The sequence below is a fragment of the Ailuropoda melanoleuca genome, chromosome 19 (assembly GCF_002007445.2).
Source record: "Ailuropoda melanoleuca isolate Jingjing chromosome 19, ASM200744v2, whole genome shotgun sequence".
Taxonomy (NCBI): domain Eukaryota; kingdom Metazoa; phylum Chordata; class Mammalia; order Carnivora; family Ursidae; genus Ailuropoda; species Ailuropoda melanoleuca.
In genome coordinates, this window is record NC_048236.1 from 1,945,049 (window position 1) to 1,963,095 (window position 18,047).

General features: G+C 52.3%; 2 protein-coding genes across 9 annotated transcripts in view; one reads left to right on the forward strand and one right to left on the reverse strand.

Moving 5' to 3' along the window:
* CUL9 (cullin 9) overlaps positions 1 to 4,794 on the forward strand; it is a 46,478-nt gene extending 41,684 nt beyond the window's left edge. For 3 of the 8 annotated variants that reach the window (XM_034648235.1, XM_034648237.1, XM_034648236.1), the window contains 10 exons: positions 315 to 455; positions 616 to 780; positions 1,029 to 1,192; positions 1,541 to 1,634; positions 2,052 to 2,168; positions 2,323 to 2,433; positions 2,531 to 2,648; positions 3,047 to 3,180; positions 3,811 to 3,884; positions 3,974 to 4,310. In XM_034648235.1, coding sequence (XP_034504126.1) covers positions 315 to 455; positions 616 to 780; positions 1,029 to 1,192; positions 1,541 to 1,634; positions 2,052 to 2,168; positions 2,323 to 2,433; positions 2,531 to 2,648; positions 3,047 to 3,180; positions 3,811 to 3,884; positions 3,974 to 4,166 — 1,311 coding nt within the window. In that variant the 3' untranslated portion in view covers positions 4,167 to 4,310. Of the gene's footprint in view, positions 1 to 314; positions 456 to 615; positions 781 to 1,028; positions 1,193 to 1,540; positions 1,635 to 2,051; positions 2,169 to 2,322; positions 2,434 to 2,530; positions 2,649 to 2,783; positions 3,027 to 3,046; positions 3,181 to 3,810; positions 3,885 to 3,973; positions 4,311 to 4,407 lie in introns of those variants that run through there. The other 5 variants (XM_019794398.2, XM_019794399.2, XR_004622092.1 and 2 more) reach the window with 4 other exon arrangements.
* On the reverse strand, positions 4,770 to 7,959 carry DNPH1 (2'-deoxynucleoside 5'-phosphate N-hydrolase 1). Its single transcript, XM_034648241.1, has 4 exons — positions 7,716 to 7,959; positions 5,445 to 5,513; positions 5,184 to 5,294; positions 4,770 to 5,020 (listed from the first exon to the last, which is right to left on the reverse strand). Exons 1-4 carry the CDS (start codon positions 7,906 to 7,908, stop codon positions 4,905 to 4,907), a joined length of 489 nt encoding a protein of 162 aa, XP_034504132.1. The 5' UTR covers positions 7,909 to 7,959; the 3' UTR covers positions 4,770 to 4,904.
* Between the last annotated feature and the right edge of the window lie 10,088 nt (positions 7,960 to 18,047).

The window sequence follows — 18,047 nt, forward strand, 5'->3', positions numbered from 1 at the left end:
TTCTTTCTTAGCACTTGAATCATCTCCTTTTTCTTGATTGTCTTACCCATTCCCTCCACGTCCATCCCAGCAATAATTAAAATGAGACCACTGTCCTGACCCACACATTCTCAAAGCGAGCTGTGATTTGGGCCAATCCCAGGAAAACCCATAAAAGCCAGAAAAGTTAGGGTCCGGTTTGAGGTTGCTTGGGAGCAGGCTTGTCTCTGGCCTTCCGTATCGTCAGGAATGGGTGCTAGGTGAGTTACCAGGACACCAGCGTCCTGTGCTGCTCTCCCGCTGTCCCTGAGCAGCCCCTCCTTCCCCCCCCCCAGTCTTGCTGGAATGAGTATCTGACAACTCGGATTGAGCAGAACCTTGTGTTGAATTGCACCTGCCCCATTGCCGACTGCCCTGCGCAGCCCACTGGAGCCTTCATCCGGGCCATTGTCTCCTCCCCAGATGTCATCTCCAAGGTAGCCCCTTTTCTGTGGGAGGCGGGGGTATGCAGCCAGAGGGGCAGGCCCCAGGGAGTGGACTGACATGCAGGGGGCGGGGTGGGGAGGGGTGGTGGTTACAGAGGTGTGGTGTCCTGGAGAGCGGTGCCCTCACCTGGTGGCACCTATGTCTCCACAGTACGAGAAGGCCCTCCTGCGTGGCTACGTGGAGAGCTGCTCCAACCTGACCTGGTGCACCAACCCCCAGGGCTGTGACCGCATCCTGTGCCGCCAGGGCCTGGGCTGTGGGACCACCTGCTCCAAGTGTGGCTGGGCCTCCTGCTTTAACTGTAGTTTCCCTGAGGTGGGTACCTGCCCAGCCCTGCCCCTGAGCAAGGCCTACACCCCTCATCTGCCAGCACCCCTCTCTGCCACACATACACACACACACTCACGCACTCTGCCTTGTCCTCACCCTCTGCCATCGGGTTGAGCTCTGTTCCTCCGCCTGCAGTCCTCCACATGCGACCTCCCTCCCCTGTACACCCACGGCACCACCCTTGGCCAGGGCTCAGGGCTCAGCCGTGTCCTCCCGGCCCCCTCCTGCTCTAGGCGCACTACCCTGCCAGCTGTGGCCACATGTCCCAGTGGGTCGATGACGGCGGCTACTACGACGGCATGAGCGTGGAGGCCCAGAGCAAGCACCTGGCCAAGCTCATCTCCAAGCGCTGTCCCAGCTGCCAGGCTCCCATTGAGAAGAACGAGGGGTGTCTGCAGTAAGAGGGGGTACTGCGGGTGTTGGTGGGGTCAGAGGTCACGGGAGAGGGTGGGAGGCCTGGCAGTATGGAGGGCCCGTGGAGCTTACCAGAGAGCTGAGCAGAGGAGGACAGTCACCACCCCTGTCGTGGCAACCTCCGGTGACTGCTGCTCCTTTACACTCCTTCCCCTGCTTTTAAGTCTGCACTGTAAGGGGCTTGGAAGTGAGGGTGCGTGCACTAGGGATTGGTAAGGTTAGAGACTGTTAGGGCACGGAGGGGCCAGGGCAGGTTCAGTGGGGCCTCCAGGTCTCATCCGGGTGTTCTCGGTTCCCGGGTGTTGCTCTGACCAGCCAGCTTCCTCCTTAGCATGACCTGTGCCAAATGCAACCATGGATTCTGCTGGCGCTGTCTCAAGTCCTGGAAGCCAAATCACAAAGACTACTACAACTGCTCCGCCATGGTAAGGGGCCAGGGCTGGGGCTGGGGCCGGGAGGCCCAAGGGCAGTCAGGATGGCATGCTGGGCAGAGTGGGCTCTGTCCTGAGCAGCTGGACAGCTGTTGGGACAGAGGCTCAGTGGGAAGACAGAAACCACCTGGGCCTGCAGGTGCTGGGAGTTCTGTCCTGGGAGGTCCGTGCCTCCTCAGAGGCACCAAGCCAGAGCAGAGCAGAGCCTGGGCCTCGCATCAGAGCCAGGCACCGCTGCTTAGTAGGTGGCTTTTGGCCAGTTTCCTCGCCCACGCCTCAGCACCCTCTGCTGCAGAAGGGGAGAGTGATGTGACCTACTTCACACAGTCAGGATTAAATGAAAAGGTCTGGGTGAAGTGTCCGAAGGCCTGTATGCCAGGGTGCCTAGTGTGTTCACCCCATCCTGCCCAGCAGAGCACCCCAGAGCCCTCCGTCTCAACCTGTCCCTACCAGGTAAGCAGAGCAGCTCGCCAGGAGAAGCGGTTTCAGGACTATAACGAGAGATGTACTTTCCATCACCAGGCCCGGGTGAGCAGGGAGCAAACAGTCGCGTGGGTGAGAAGCTCGAAGGGCTGGGGTGGACGGCCGGCCAGGGGCCCAAGATCCGCATGGAGTGCGTGCGAAGCCGTTGTGGGCGGGTGGGGAGGGCTGCCGGCCACACTGATCCCCTCACCCTGCACAGGAGTTCGCTGTGAGCCTGCGGGACCGCGTGTCTGCCATCCACGAGGTGCCACCCCCCAAATCCTTCACCTTCCTCAGTGACGCCTGCCGGGCACTGGAGCAGGCTCGCAAGGTCGGGGTCGGGGGGTGCTGGGCCACTGGGCTCTAACCCTCTGGGAGTGGGGAGGTGCCGAGGCTAAGCAAGGAAAGGCCGACTTGGGCTCCCACAGGTGCTGGCCTACGCCTGTGTGTACAGCTTCTATAACCAGGACACGGAGCACATGGATGTGGTGGAACAGCAGACCGAGAACCTGGAGCTGCACACCAACGCCCTACAGATACTCCTCGGTGCGGCCCGCCCCCCAACCCGCTTGCACACTCCTTTCCCATCTGCACCCCCCAGCATCCCCTCCCAGCAAACAGTGGGCGAAACAGCACCCCCAACCCAGCTCCCCACCGCACTGTCCTCCTCATTCTTCACAGCCTTATCATCGATACCAGCCTTTTAGAATTCAGGTATGAAGGTATGTGGTACTTGCCATAAGGTGCCTAAGGGCACAGGCCTTCACCTGACCTATTCAATTACTGTCTGCCCCCCTCCACTGGGACGGAGGTGCCCCGAGAACGAATGTCTAGTCTAGAGCCCTGCCTGGCAGGTGTTGGTAGGACTTGGTAGATGTTCAGTAGGTGTTTGAAGGAAGGAGTGGAAGGAGGGAGGGAGCCCCTGTGTCTTGCCCCCTCTGCAGAGGAGACGCTGCTGCGGTGCCGAGACCTGGCCTCATCCCTGCGCCTTCTGCGAGCTGACTGCCTTAGCACGGGCCTGGAGCTGCTGCGGAGGATCCAGGAGAGGCTGCTGGCTATCCTGCAGCATTCTATGCAGGTGCGCAGCCCACCCTGGCCTCCTGGGCCCAACACAGCCCCTGCCCTGGGGGGCCTGCAAAAGGAAAGGCAGCGAAGAGGAAAGGGCTGTGTGGAGACCTGGGCACGCACCCAGCTCCTAGGCCAGCCTCCCAGATGCAGCTGGGCTCTGCCACTCAGCCACCTGGCGAGTGCTACAGAATAGAGTCTGCCCACATCAGGGGTATTTGCCCAGATGCGTGCTCACTCTGGGAACTTTCCCATACTTATCAAGTGGGACGTTGGGATCGGGATCCACTGAGGTTCTTCCCAGGCTGAAACACCGATGTTTCGTCTAAACGAGGAGTCCTGCCCTCAGGGAGCTTACAGAGGAGTAAATAACTTGGGCAGACAGGACAGGAACATACAGCGTTAGCTCCTGAAGCGCAGGGATGGGGGGGGCCTCGCCAGCGTGACCCATGTCCCCGGAGACTGCCCGAGTTCCGGGACACGCAGGCTTGGGGCTGTGGAGTCCCTGGATGAGGGAGGGAGAGGAGGCGGGAGCACCTTTGTGGGGGAGGCCAGCAGAGAACGGTGGGTGAAGGAATGCTGGGCAGAGGCCCAGGTCCTCCTCTACTCTCCGACTTCCCACATCTCCCTGGCTCCTCACCAGGACTTCCGGGTTGGTCTGCAGAGCCCATCGTTAGAGGCCCGAGAGGCGAAAGGATCCAACGTGCCTGGCAGTCAGTGAGTAGGGTGGGCAGAGCCGCCGCAGGGGCGTGGGCGCCGTGTGGCTTCGCCTGGGGCTGAGGATGGCTCTCTCCCTCCCTCCCCAGGTCCCAGGGCTCCTCGGGGCTGGAGGTGGATGAGGACGACGACGACGATGACGACGTGCCCGAGTGGCAGCAGGACGAGTTTGATGAGGAGCTGGACAACGACAGCTTTTCCTATGACGAGGAGTCTGAGAACCTGGACCGAGACACTTTCTTCTTCGGTGACGAGGAGGAGGATGATGAGGCCTATGACTGAGGGGCAGGACACAGGGAACACCTGGAGCCAGCCCCGGATGAGGGCCGAGGGGGTGAGGTCGCCCCTTCCTGCCATCGTTGGGGGAGGCGATTCCGTGTCTGCAGTACCTTCTGTTTACTGAATACACTTTTTTCCAAATACTTCTCTGCAAGCGGTCTGCGCAGCTGCGTCCCCAAAGGCTAGCGTCAGCTCCCCGCTCCCTCTACATACCCCCGACCCTCATTCTTCACTTTTCTTTTAGACCTCCAGACACTTGTGTTCTCAGAAAAGGCACCAAGCAGACCAATTTGACCTAAGCTGACAAAGGGAAATGAAGGTCCACGCGGTCCAGGGCCAGATGCAGGCCTGTCGGCTTGCCCCAGGCCCCACCCAGCGTCAGAGGAGACTGAGAAACAGCCACCACCGCCCCCCGCCCCGCCCCAGCCTTCCTCCAAACTCTTGAACGTTCCTGGCAGGAGTCTGAGAGCATTAGGAAGTACTCTCTCTTGGGGAACCTGGGGTACAGAATGTTAATGGGTCTCTCTACACCTTGAAGTGAAGCAGGAAAGAAAAGGATATTCCTGAGGACATGTCCCGCCCCCCCCCAACTCATATAGACATAGGTAGAATTTTAAACATACCTTTTAATTTGAAGCTGGGGCAAAGAGGTAGGAAGGGTACTAGGGCAGAGTCTGGGATTAGAAGAATTAACAAAGTGGGGTTAAATGGAGCAGTTGGGTCAGGGGAGGCAGCCCCCTGCTAGGGAGGGTCAGCCTCAAAGTACCGATCCAGCATGGCCTCCACCTGGCCCTCCTCGTAGTCCAACACCTGGAACCTCGAGCCATCTGCTGCTCCTCGGATCATGGCTGAAAGCACTGGGGAGGGCGGAGGGAGGTGAAGGTGCCTTCCATCCACGCTCCCTCCCCACTCCCTTCCCTGTCCCATTCTAGGGGTAGGCACTGTCCTCAGAGCCCCCAAGGGCTGGTCTGCAGAAAGCTGGGGCGGGAGGAGGGGCTGCCCAGGGCTTGGAGTGCTCACCTCGGCCAGACTGCGGACGGAAGAGGCACAGGACCCGCTTATTGAGGGCCACGGCCCGGCCCAGCTCATAGCCCACACCCAACGATGGCTGGGTCACTTCTGCCACCACCACTGGGAAGAAAGAAGAGACTGGGGCTTACTAAGGGACAGATTACAGAGTCTGGATATGGTGAGAAGGGTACTCCCAGGTGTGGACGACAGGCATGTCCAGGGGATCTAACACCCCAGAGGAGTTTGTGGGTGGGAGGGGGGACCGCTCACCATCTGCCTGCTGCAACCAGGCCAGGTCCCGCTCATGGATGAGCCTGTCACCCCCAGCAACCTCTTCCCCTGTGGAGGAGGAAAAACTGGTTAAGGCTAAGCCCCTGCCTGTTCCTCAGCACTCAGTACTTCTCTTCTGCCCTCGCCACCCCCATATGTGTCCTGCTCAGGGAGGGCAGGAAGGCATGCCAGGTGACCTCCGCGGACCCACTCGACACTAAAGCTCCAGGGAAAGGATGAAATGGAATAGTCACAAGAAAACTTCCAGGAGGGATGTGGTCAGGGCCAGATGAGGGATACAGAGGAGACTGCGGGAAGGACTATACCTCACTGTGGGTCAGGGATCAGAGATGGGAGGAGGAATAGCCGCCTGGGGCGCGGGGTGGAAAACGGCGGGCAGGAGCAAGAGCCCCTGCCTGTGCAAAGAAAGGCTGAACGACCAGAGCCTGACCGAGTGCTTCTCCAGCTTTGCTGGGCGCCAGCATCAGCTGACAGCTTGAGAGCACGCCGGCTGCTTCATGAGCTCTCCGGGCGACTGTGAGCCCCACCAAACTTTGAGCACCAGTGCAGGAGTACAACGCATGACCAGTAGGACGTGGTGGGAAGGAAGGTAGGAGTGGGCCTAACGGGTCAGAGGCGAAGGCTCTCAGTTCTGGCTTGAAGAAATGTTACTGCTCCAATCAGAAGAATCCCTGGAGAGCTTGTTAAAAATACATCCTAAGCCTTCACCCCAGATGGCGATGTGAACCTGCATTTTAAACAAGTTCCCTCAGACTACATTTGAACACACTAAATTCCAGAACCACTGTGGTGGTGGGGGGGGGCACGGACAGGACATGCCCTGAAACCAAGGAACCTTTAAGTTTCAGGGTCCCGCACCTGCACAGGCCCTTTCCAACGCCCTAGCAGTTTTGGTTTGGGATTTCACCTGATGAGGGAGCAGAAGGCAAGCTGAGGACAAAGCACAAGCTGACGGGGCAACCCCTGCCCCACTCCGAGGTGGGGTCTGCGGGACCTTCCTCAGGCACTCCTGCCTGCCCTAAACTAACAGAAGGAAACACAAATGGTGAACTCATAGAGACCACAGCCAGGAGGACAGGAGTCTCCCAACAGTTTACCAATGTCTTAGTGATTTACAAGGAAAAAGCATTCTTACCAATAACCTAACTTCCAGAGAACCATAACTCAATTTCCTGTAGCCCTAACATCACTCTTCCCTCCACAGGGATGTCGGAAACAAATGTAGAAGGAAATGTAGGTAAAAATGAAATGCCCTTAGAACCTGTAGCCCAGTGACAAATACTTGAGACAGGCAGAGTATAATGTTCCTCCAGGAAGCTCCCAACAGTCTTAATGCTTTGCTAGAGGGGAAAACCACCTTGGCCTGACAATGGCAAGCCCTCCAGTATCTTCTTCAGCAATATCAAAGCCCTCTTGGACACCTTCCTTTTTCCTTACCTCTCCCAACTCTCAAGTATATAATCAGCCGTTCCTCGCAACCCCAGTGCAGCAGCTCTTTCTGCCCACAAGTCCTGTCCTTGCGCTTATAAATTCACCTTTTTGCACCAAAAACATTTCAAGAATTCTTTCTTGGCCACGGGCTCTGGACCCCAACCTCACCAACATTCCAAAAACTACATCACACCTTTTTAAAGAGGTCTCTCAGAATTGCGTTAGATCCCACAAAACCTGGCTCCGCTGCTGGGTCTGGCGAGGGGAAAGCACTTAAAAGTTTTTCTGAGCAGAAGTGCAGTGAGTTCTAGGCACAACTTTCAAACTAGAAGACTCGCGGAGATTGCAGACCAAAACTGAAAAAAGCCACGCTTTAGAAAGACCCAGCAGCCAGGAAGTAAACAGCCTGATGAGAAGACGTGAGAGAGATGGTGGCGGGGAAAACTCGGGTTCGTGGGGTCCAAGAGAGAGCGGGTACTTTGACCGCCAAGGGGGAAGCAGGTGGGGGAGCAGATGGCTGCGCGTGAGGCGGGAACTGCAGCAGCCCCATTCATTCTCACTCTGCTCCTCCCTGCTCCGTCCCTGGAAAGAGGAGAAGAAAGTTCTCCAGGAAAGAATCAAAGTCAAGAGAACAAATGAACGCGGAGCCCGGGCTCCCACCCGCAAGCTCCCTGGGACCCACGCTGTCCGAGCCCTGCCTCCCTTTCCCGGCTTGGCAGGAGAGGACTGTCTCCGGGCCAGGGGGATCCGCGGCCGGAGTGCAATCTAGGTAGTCGGGCGGGACCCGCCCGCCTCACCGCGCCCAGCCGCCCGTCTCACCGCGCGCGCCCAGCTCGGCGGCCGCCACGTGCTCCGTGAGCACCGCCCCGAAGCGCCGCAGCCGCGACACGATCCGCCCGTACAGCGCCCGGTCCTCGCGCCCGCCGCGGACGCTCCCGCAGAAGTACAGCGCCCGGCGGCCCGGCTGGCCCGGCTCCCCGCGTTCCCGCGCTCCGGACACCGCCGCCGCCATCCCGCCGCCGCGGCCGCTGCTCCTCTCCCCGCGCCAGGGGGCGCCCGCTCGCGGCCACGTGACCCGGCCGGCCCAGGACTCCGCCCTGGGTCCCCGGAGGCGGCTCCTGCGAGCGGGGGGCGAGCTGGGAGCCCGGCGTTAGCCTCCAGACGCTGACGACGGCACGGCTGGAAAACCATGGCCTCCCGGGCTTGGTCACTGCAGCTGGTCGCCCACACTCCAGCCCTCCTGCGCCCCTGGGCCCGGGCCTTCCCCCATCGCAGCGAGACGCAGGTGCATGCTCTGGTGACCCTACCTCCCTAACCCCACCTCTTACGACTCTCACTTTCTGCAGCCACGCTGGCTTTCTTGGCCCTTCCTCAAGCATGCTGGCCATGCCCTCTGCATTTGCTGTAGCCTGGAACCTTCTTCTCCCAGGTTGCTCCCTGGAGCACTCCCTCACCTCTTCCCGGTCTTCACAGGTCATCTTCCCTGACCATCCTATTCAACATGGCAGCCTCCTGTTTCCTGTCCTCCCCATTGCCCTTCCCTGCCTTACCTTTTATCCTGCTCCCCAGCACACTGATGAATTTTGTTGTCTTTCCCTATGCAGTAGAATGTAAGTCCCCAGGAGGGCAGGAACTTTTCTCTGTTTTGTTCACTGCTATATCCCTAACTTCTAGAACTGTGTTGGACACAGAGGAACGATTTATCAAATATTTGTTGAATGAATGAGTGATTCAGCTGAGAAGTTATATTTGCCAGCACTTTGTAATCTGCCCAGCCCTACAGTAGGCTGATGGAGGCAGGATCTTCAGGGAGGCTGGCTCACCATTGTTCACTGATAACACCAATTATAACCCCTCATTATGTAATGAAAATAAAGAAACACAGGACAAGAAAAATCAAATGGAACAAGAGAGTCCTTGGTGGAAAGTGAGTCCTGTGACCCCAATACCATTCCCTAGAGGAAAGCTCTGTCGGACTTCCTTCCGAATTCTTCCTGAATGGTAACTATGAAATACCAGAGTATGGGGCTACAGGGCAGACACAATAATACTTTTTAAAAACGCAAAGACACGGCGCCTGGGTGACTCAAGTCAGCTGAGCCACTGACTCTTGATTTTGGCTCAGGTCATGATCTCAGGGTCGTGGGATCGGGCCTTGCTTGCTCGCACACATGCACGCTCTCTCTCGCTCTCAAATAAATAAAATAAATAAATAAATAAATAAATCTTTTTAAAAAATAACAAATAAAAATGCAAAGGCACGGGGGGCCTGGCGGGCTCAGCTGGCAGAGCATAAGACTCTTGATCTCGGGGTTGTGAATTCGAGCCCCACATTGGGTGTAGACATTACTTAAATAAATAAACCTAAAAAAAGTGCAAAGACACAAGAGATTTTCGGATATCTCTGCCCCCTGGTGGGCCCAGCCACAGGTACACAGACCATGGGCCAAACATGTATGCAGAGCCGTCTGATAGTGCCCCAGGCCCCCTCTCTCACACACACTCACACGCACCTTCAGGCCCCTTTAGGAAAGAAGCCTCATGTGCCAGATGACGTGACGGGCACCTTCCTCTACCCTCCTTACCCTGGCTCACGCCTTCCTTCCGTTCTTCCCACAGAGAGGAACCCGTATATGCGCGTACGGACACTGCATCCTATTTCTGCCTCTGTGTCTTAAAGAACATAGACTGGCCTCTATCTCCTCAGGGCTCACACTGGTGATGTGGCTGGCCTCCCCCTCCCACCTCAGGCTGAAGGAGAAAGAAGAGAAACACTGGCAAGCAAGGCCCTGAAGTTGGCTCTCTGTCCGCTGTCAGGTGGGGGAGGATGCAGAGCCAGCGGTGGCTCCCAGCTCCGTCCTCCAGCTCCACGCAGGGAGGCCTGAGGTGGGAGGATGGGGATGGCATGGGGGGAGCGAGGCGGGTGGGCAATCTAGTGAGGCAGCCTGAGGGGGCACGGATGGAGTCCTAGTCCCGTTAACTACTTGTCAGACAAGTTACGACTTGCTAGCTCTGTGACCTGGAGCAGGCTCCTTAAAGCCTCTGAGCCTCAGTTTCCTTATCCCTAAGTAAGAAATGTTACCCCACCTTACACGGTTTGTTCGAGTACGGTGCAGTTCTGAGGAAGTTCGTGAGAGCACTTTACAGAACACGGGGTGCTCCACAAATGACTCATTGTTCGGTTCCGCAGAACTGTTGGCATTACACACAATGCCAGACTTATATACATAGTGCANCATTCCATTAAAAATTTTTTTTTTTTTTTTTTTTTTTTTTTTTTTTAGAGAGAGAGCACTCACATGTGGGGGGAGGGGCAGAGGGGGAGAGAGAGAGAGAATCTTAAGCAGGCTCCATGCCCAGCACAGAGCCTGAGCTCAACCTCACAATGCTGAGATCCTGACCGGAGCTGAAGTCAGGAGTCCCGCGCTTAACCAGCTGAGGCACCCAGGCGCTCCCACCCTTAATCTCATTTAAATGATCTGCTTTCTGTCTCCAAATAGGGCTTTTCTGGACATTTCATTTAAATGGAATCATTTAACATCGATGTTCACAAAATATTATTAAATTTTACACTTACAATTGATAGAATGTATTGATATGTAAATTATACTTCATAAAGCTATTTTTTAAAAAGCAAAACTAAAGCAGGGGAAATAGGGAACAATGTAATGAGCCTCAACAATTATCAATTTATGGCCAATCTGGTTTCATCTCCGTACCCATATTGAATTTCCTTGCTCTACTGTTTTATGTTGTTTTTTTTTTAAGATTTTATTTATTTGTTTGACACAGAGAGAGATAGTGAAAGAGAGAGCACAAGCAGGGGGAGGGGCAGGCCGGCAGAGGGAGAGGGAGAAGCAAGCTCTCCGCTGATCAGAGAGCCCAATGTGGGGTGGGGCTCAATCGAGGACCCTGGGATCCTGACCTGAGCCGAAGGCAGAAGCTTCACCGACTGAGCCACCCAGGCATCGCCACTCTACTGTTTCGACGCAAATTCAAGATTGCATTTTTTGGTAAATATTTTAATATGTACCTTTAAAAGATACTCTTTTAATTTTTATTTTATTATTTTTTAAAGATTTTATTTATTTATTTATTTATTTATTTATTTATTTATTTATTTGAGAGGGAGAGAGCAGGAGGGAGAGGGAGAAAGAATCCAAGGCAGCCTCCCTGCTCAGCCCAACATGGGCTTGATCTCAGGACCCCTGAGATCATGATCTGAGCTGAAACCAAGAGTCAAACACTTCACCTACTGAGCCACCCAGGCGCCCCAAGATACTCTTTAAAAAAAAAAAAATTTAACCATAATACCATTATCCCAGCTAAAATACTTAAGATTTTTTTTAACATCATCAAGTATTCTACCACAGTTCAAATCTCCAGTTGTCTTAGAAAAGTTATAAATGTTCGTTTACAGTTTGTTTAAAAGCAGAAGCCACATATAAGTCCACATGTTCTGATTGGTTGATATATCTTTGGAGACTATTTGAATCAACATGTTACCGCTGCATATCGTCTCCCCCCAGTCCCCTCATTTGTTCTGCTGAATTTCCTATAGTCTGGAGTTAGTGATTATGGACCTGTGGTGTCATTTAAAGTGTTGTCTGGGGGCGCCTGGGTGGCTCAGTTGGTGAGGCGTCTGCCTTCAGCTCAGGTCATGATCCTAGGGTCCTGGGATCGAGTGTCGCGTCAGGCTCCCTGCTTAGCGGGGAGTCTGCTTCTCCCTCTGCTCCTCTCTTGACTCTGGTAACCCCCAATCTGTTCTCTGTATCTATGAGTTTGTTTTTGCTGTTTTTTCTTAAGATTGAACATAGCCATTCTAACAAGCACAAGGTGACATATCATTCTGGGTTTTTGTTGTTTTTTTTTTTTAAAGATTTTATTTATTTATTTATTTGACAGAGATAGAGACAGCCAGCGAGAGAGGGAACACAAGCAGGGGGAGTGGGAGAGGAAGAAGCAGGCTCCCAGTGGAGGAGCCTGATGTGGGGCTCGATCCCAGAACGCCGGGATCACGCCCTGAGCCGAAGGGAGATGCTTAACCGCTGTGCCACCCAGGCGCCCCTGTGCAGAAGCTTTTTATTTTGATGTAGTCCTACTTGTTTAGTTATTCTTGTTTGTTGCCTCTACTTTACATGTCATATTAAAAAATCATTGCCAGGGGCGCCTGGGTGGCTCAGTCGTTAAGCGTCTGCCTTCAGCTCAGGGCATGATCCCGGTGTTCTGGGATTGAACCCTGCATCAGGCTACTCCGCTGAGAGGCTGCTTCTTCCCACTCCCCCTGCCTGTGTTCCCTCTCTTGCTGGCTGTCTCTCTCTCTCTGTCAAATAAATAAATAAAATCTTTAAAAGAAAAATCATTGCCACTAAGCAAGCAAAGGAGCTTTTTCCCTATGTTTTCTTCTAGGAGTTTTATGGCTTCAGGTCTGACATTTAAATCTTTAATCCAATTAGAGGGGCACCTGGGTGGCTTAGTCGGTTAAACATCTGGCTCTTGGTTTTGGCTCAGGTCATGATGTCAGGGTCATGGGATCGAGCCCCACATCAGGCTCCGTGCACAGCACAGAGTCTGCTTGAGATTCTCTCTCTCCCTCTGCCCCTCCCCCTGCTTGTGTGTGCACACACACTCTCTCTAATAAATAAATCTTTAAAAAAATAAAATAAAAAAGAGGGACGCCTGGGATCCCTGCTCAGTGGGGAGCCTGCTTCTGCCTCTGGCTACCACTCCCCCTGATCGTGCTCGCTCTCTCTGATAAATAAATAAATAAAATCTTAAAGAAAGAAAGAAAACTAAAAAAAGTTTAATCCAATTCGAGTTAATTTTTGTGAGTGGTATAAAATAGGGATTTAGCTTCATTCTTTTACATGTGACTATCCAGTTTTCTCAGCAGCATTTATTGAAGAGACCGTCTTTTCAAAAATCTTTTAATTGAAGTGTAGTTGACCCACAATGTTCCATTAGTTTCAGGTGTACCACCCAGTGACTGGACAAGTCTAGATGTATGCTCATCACAAGTGTAGCCCCCCTCTGTCACCATACAATGCTATTAGAGTACTTTTGACTGCATTCCCTATGCTCTTCCTTTCAGCCCCATGACTTATTCCGTAACTAGAATCCTGTATCTCCCACTTCCCTTCACCGATCTTGTCCATCCTCCCACTGCCTTCCCCTCTCAACAACCATGTTTGTTCGCTGTATTCAGGAGTCTGTTTCTCTTTATTGTTGTTGTTTGTTTTAGATTCCACATATAAATGAAATCATACAGTATTTGTCTTTCTCCGTCTGACTTATTTCACTTAGCATAACGCCCTCTGGGTCCATCCACGTTGTCACGAGTGGCAAGATCTCATTCTTCGTTATGGCTGAGTAATATTCCACTGTCTCTATATACCACATCTTCTTTCTCCGTTCATGTATCAGTGGACACTTAGGTTGCTTCTATGTCATGGCTATTGTGAATATTGCTGCAGTGAACTACAAGGGTGCTTATATCTTTTTAAATTACTGTTTTCATTTTCTTTAGGAAAATACCCAGAAGTGGAATTACTGGGTCATATGGTACTTCTATTTTTAGGTTTGTTTTTTTTTTAATATTTTATTTATTTATTTATGTTAGAGAAGGGGGTAGTGCACAAGCAAAGGGAGGAGCAGAGAGGAAGGGAATGGGAGGGGGAAAGAATCTCAAGCCGACTCCGAGCTTAGCTTGGAGCCAGACGTGGGGCTTGTGTTCATGACCCAGAGATTATGACCTGAGCTGAAACCAAGTGTCAGACACTTAACGGATTGAGCCACCCAGGTGCCCCATTAGGAGTTTTTTGTATTTTTTTTTAAAAAGATTTTATTTATTTATTTATTTGACAGAGAGAGAGAGAGCCAGTGAGACAGGGAACACAAGCAGGGGGAGTGGGAAGGAAGAAGCAGGCTCCCAGTGGAGGAGCCTGATGCAGGGCTCGATCCCAGGACCCTGAGATCACGCCCTTAGCCAAAGGCAGTTGCTTAACGACTGAGCCACCCAGGCACCCCAGTTTTTTGTATTTTTTTTAAAGATTTTCCCCCCAAGTTTTTGTTTAAATTCCAGTTAGTTAACATACAGTGTAATATTACTTTCAGGTGTACAATTTAGTGATTCAACACTTCATATATCGCCTGGTGCTCATCACAAGTGCCCTCCTTAATTGCCATTCCTATTCCACCCATCCCCCACCCCCTCCCCTCTGCTAACCATCATTCTTTTCTCTATAGTTGAGTCTGTTTCTTTCTTTCTCTTCCTTTCTTTCTCTCTTTTCCTTCCTTCCTTCCTTCCTTCCTTCCTTGCTTCCTTCCTTCCTTCCTCCCTCCCTCCCTTCCTCTCTCCCTCCCTCCCTCCCTTCTTTCCTTCTTTCCTTCCTTCCTTCTTTCCTTGCTCTTTCTTTCTTTTTGTTTTTTAAAAAGATTTTACTTATTTATTTGTTAGAGAGAGTGAGTGCAAACAGGGGGAGCGGCAGGCAGAGATTAGAAGCAGGCTCCCTGCCGAGCAAGGAGCCCCATGCAGAATTCAATCCCAGGACTCAGGGATCGTGACCTGAGCCGAAGGTTACGAAGGTTACGTTTAACCCACTGAGCCGCTGAATAACTTATTTCTCTTAGCATAATACTCTCTAGCTCCATCCACATTGTTGTAGTTGGCAAGATTTCATTCTTTTTAAACATTTTATTCTTTTTTTTTTTTAAAGATTTTATTTATTTATTCGACAGAGATAGAGACAGCCAGCGAGAGAGGGAACACAAGCAGGGGGAATGGGAGAGGAAGAAGCAGGCTCATAGCAGAAGAGCCTGATGTGGGGCTCGATCCCATAACGCCGGGATCACGCCCTGAGCCGAAGGCAGACGCTTAACTGCTGTGCCACCCAGGCGCCCCTAAACATTTTATTCTTAAGTAATCTCTAGTGGGGCTGGAACTTAACAACCCTGAGATCAAGAGTCTGCCGCTGTGCCGTCTGAACTAGCCAGGTGCCCCTATTTTTAGTTTTTTGAGGAACCTCTATACTGTTTTCCACAGTGGTTGCATCAGTTTACATCCCCACCAACAGTGCTTGAGGGTTCCCTTTTCTCCACATCCTGTCCAACACTTGTTATTTTTTGTCTTTTTGATACTGGCCGTTCTGAGGTATAAGGTGATATCTCATTGTGGTTTTAATTTGCATTACCCTGATGATTAGTGATGTTAAGTATCTTTTCATGTGTCTGGTGGCTATCTGTATGGAAGAAATTGTCTTTTCTTCACTGAGTATTCTTGGCTCCCTTGTCAAATATTAGTTGGCCGTGTATGCATGGGTTTATTTTTGTGCTCTCAATTCTGTTCCATTTGTTATGTGTCTGTTTGTATGCCGGTACCATACTGTTCTGATACTCTAGCTTTGAAATCAGAAGGTGTGATGCTTCCCACGTCATTCTTTCTCAGGATTGCTTTAGTTATTCAGGGTCTTTTTAGTTCTATATAAATTTTAGGATTGTTGGGGCACCTGGGTGGCTCAGTTGATTAAATGATTGCCTTCAGCTTAGGTCATGATCCCAGAGTTCTGGGATCGAGTCCTGCATCGGGCTCCCTGCTCTGCAGGGGAGCCTCCTTCTCCCTCTCCCTCTGCCTGCCGCTCCCCCTGCTTGTGCTCCGCTCTCTCTCTGTGTCAAATAAATAAAATCTTAAAAAAAAAATTAGGATTGTTTTTTCTACTTCTGTAAAAAGTGTCATTGGAATCTCGATAGGGATTTCATTGAATCTATAGATGGCTTGGGGTAATATGGTACATTTTCATTACCTATTGGCCATTTTTATGTCTTTTTTTGGAAAAAATGTCAGTTTAGATCCTCTGCCCATTTTTAAAGTGGACTGTTCTTTTTTTTTTTTTCCTGTTGAATTGGATGAGTTCTTTATATATTTCAGGTATTAACCCTTTATCAGATAAATGATTTGCAAGCATTTTCTCCCATTCCATAGATTACCTTCTCATTTTACTGATGGTTTCCTTTGCTGTCGAGCCTCCCATGTTTAACAAGCAAAAAACTGGTCAGGGTATATGAAACAATGATGCTTGGAACACTGGCCATCAGGCATCGTGGGACAGGGATCCCTGAAATCCGAAAACAGCCAGGTGAGCTTTCGTTTGCCCCAGCATGTTGCCTGCAGGTTTTCCAGGCTTCCGGGGGGAGGAACCCAGGCTAAGCCCAGCTGTCTCCTGGAGCTGAGGACGCAGAGTGGGGCGTCCGCGGAGGCCAAGGCAGCTGGTGTGTGGAACAGCACAGGACGGAAGAGAGAGCTTGGGAGTCTTCAGCGTGATCTCTGTGACAGTCGGCTTAGGACTGATCAGCATGTGTGTGGGGAAACTCGCTGAAGCAGGAAAACAACCACCTGAAAGCAGCAAAGTGAACAATCTCCAGAGCTCACACAGCAATGGAAAAAGTGCCTGTTCCCTCCAGCCGATGTGGGAAAACCTCATAGTTCATGGGGCATGAGGCAGATTATGCTGAAGCCTTTTGCCTCATTGGTGGAGAAAATGATCTGGAGACTAGAAGCCACCTCCTCTGAGTGGTCTTGCTGACTCAGTGGTCCTTCCTCCCAGCATCGTGGTTAGAAGCATGGACTCTGAAGCCAGAGTTTGAATCCCAGCTCTGCCACCTGCTAGCTGTGTAACCTAAGTAAATTACTCAATCTCTGTCTCTCAGTTTCCTCCTCTATAAAATCGGTATAACATTAGTACGGCTGCATCGTAGGGTTGTTATGAGGATTGAATGAGTTAATATGTGTAAAGTTAGAACAGCGTGTGGCAAGAGTAAATGGTGCCGTTTGTCGTTGTTAATGGAGGCCTCAGTATGCGTTTGTTGAAGGCACAAAGGATGAGAGAGACGAAGTACAAAGTATGTTCAGAGAATGTTGAGTAATCAAATTTGTCAAAAGGGTGGTAATAACCTCTACATGGTATTATTACCACGTTGGGAAGAATTTTTAATGTCACAGTAAAGAGTGTGCATCGTGGGGTGCCTGGGTGGCTCAGCTGGTTAAGTGTCTCCTTTGGCTCAGGTCATGATCCCAGGGTCCTGGGATGGAGCCCCGCATCAGGGTCCCTGCTCAGTGGGAAGCCTGCTTCTCCTTCTCCCACTCCGCCTGCTTGTGCTCCCTCTCTCCCTGTGTGTGTCTCTGTCAAATAAATAAATTAAAAAAAAATTTTTTTTTAAAGAGTGCATCTTTGGGCGCCTGGGTGGGTCAGTTGATTAGGCATCTGCCTTTGGCTCAGGTCATGACCTCCAGGTCCTGGGATCAAGCCCCATAACAGGCTCCCTGCTCAGTGGGGAGTCTGCCTCTCCCTCTGCCCCTCCCCCTGCTCCTGTGCTCTCTCTCTCAAATAAATAAATAAAATCTTTAAAAAAATAAAAATAAAAAGAGTGCATCTTATTTGTAAGCAGTAAGAAACAATGACAGAATTAGCCAACGAATGGGAGAAAGGGCCAAAGACACAGAGAAACAGGTTGAGCCAGGAGGTGAGGCATATGTGTGGCGAGGTGAGCTCTAGGCGAGGGATGTGTGAGAAGAAATGCCGTCGGGGACTATGGGAGAATGGGTACAGGTGAAGGGAAAGGAGTTTAGAAGAAAGTAGTATGAACACATGGAAGGTGCAGTGGGACAATCATTTGAGGCTGAGGGACAGGCAGCGAGTGACAGGGACTTGCTGGGAGGGGAGAAGATAAGGGAGAAGATAAGATGCTCAAGACAGATGAGGTTTGTGGGGACAGGTAAGGAGGGATGGGGCCCTGCCGGGGTAGGGGTTGACAGTCAACTGAATCGCAGAAGCCAGTGAGGAGAGCCGAAAAGCTGGAGCGGGACCATCTGAAGGAGAACCCCACGGCTGCAGGCGTAGAGAGGAGCGGAGTGGAATGTGATGTCAGAGAAAGGGCGGTGATGTAAGAGCCGGGCGGTGGGGCGGTGATGTCAGGGCTGGTGCTGATGCTGGCGGCGCAGTGCATTGTGGGCAGCTCCCCGCTCCGCCGCTGCCTCCGCCGTCGCCCGAGGAGGATCGGGGCCGGGCCGGGCCGGGCGGGGATGATCCCGGGCAGGAGGCCGCCGCTGCCGCCGCCGCCGCCCGAGAGCGGGCCGCCCCGCGCCTCACTGAGCCGCCC

Excerpts from the sequence above, each read along its gene's own strand:
- DNPH1 (XM_034648241.1), bottom strand. The coding sequence starts at position 7,908 with ATGGCGGCGGCGGTGTCCGGAGCGCGGGAACGCGGGGAGCCGGGCCAG. Across the intron at positions 5,514-7,715 it reads CGCCGAGCTGGGCGCGCGCG|GGGAAGAGGTTGCTGGGGGT; the intron begins GTGAGACGGGCG and ends CCTCCTCCACAG. Across the intron at positions 5,021-5,183 it reads CCGTCCGCAGTCTGGCCGAG|TGCTTTCAGCCATGATCCGA; the intron begins GTGAGCACTCCA and ends CGCCCTCCCCAG.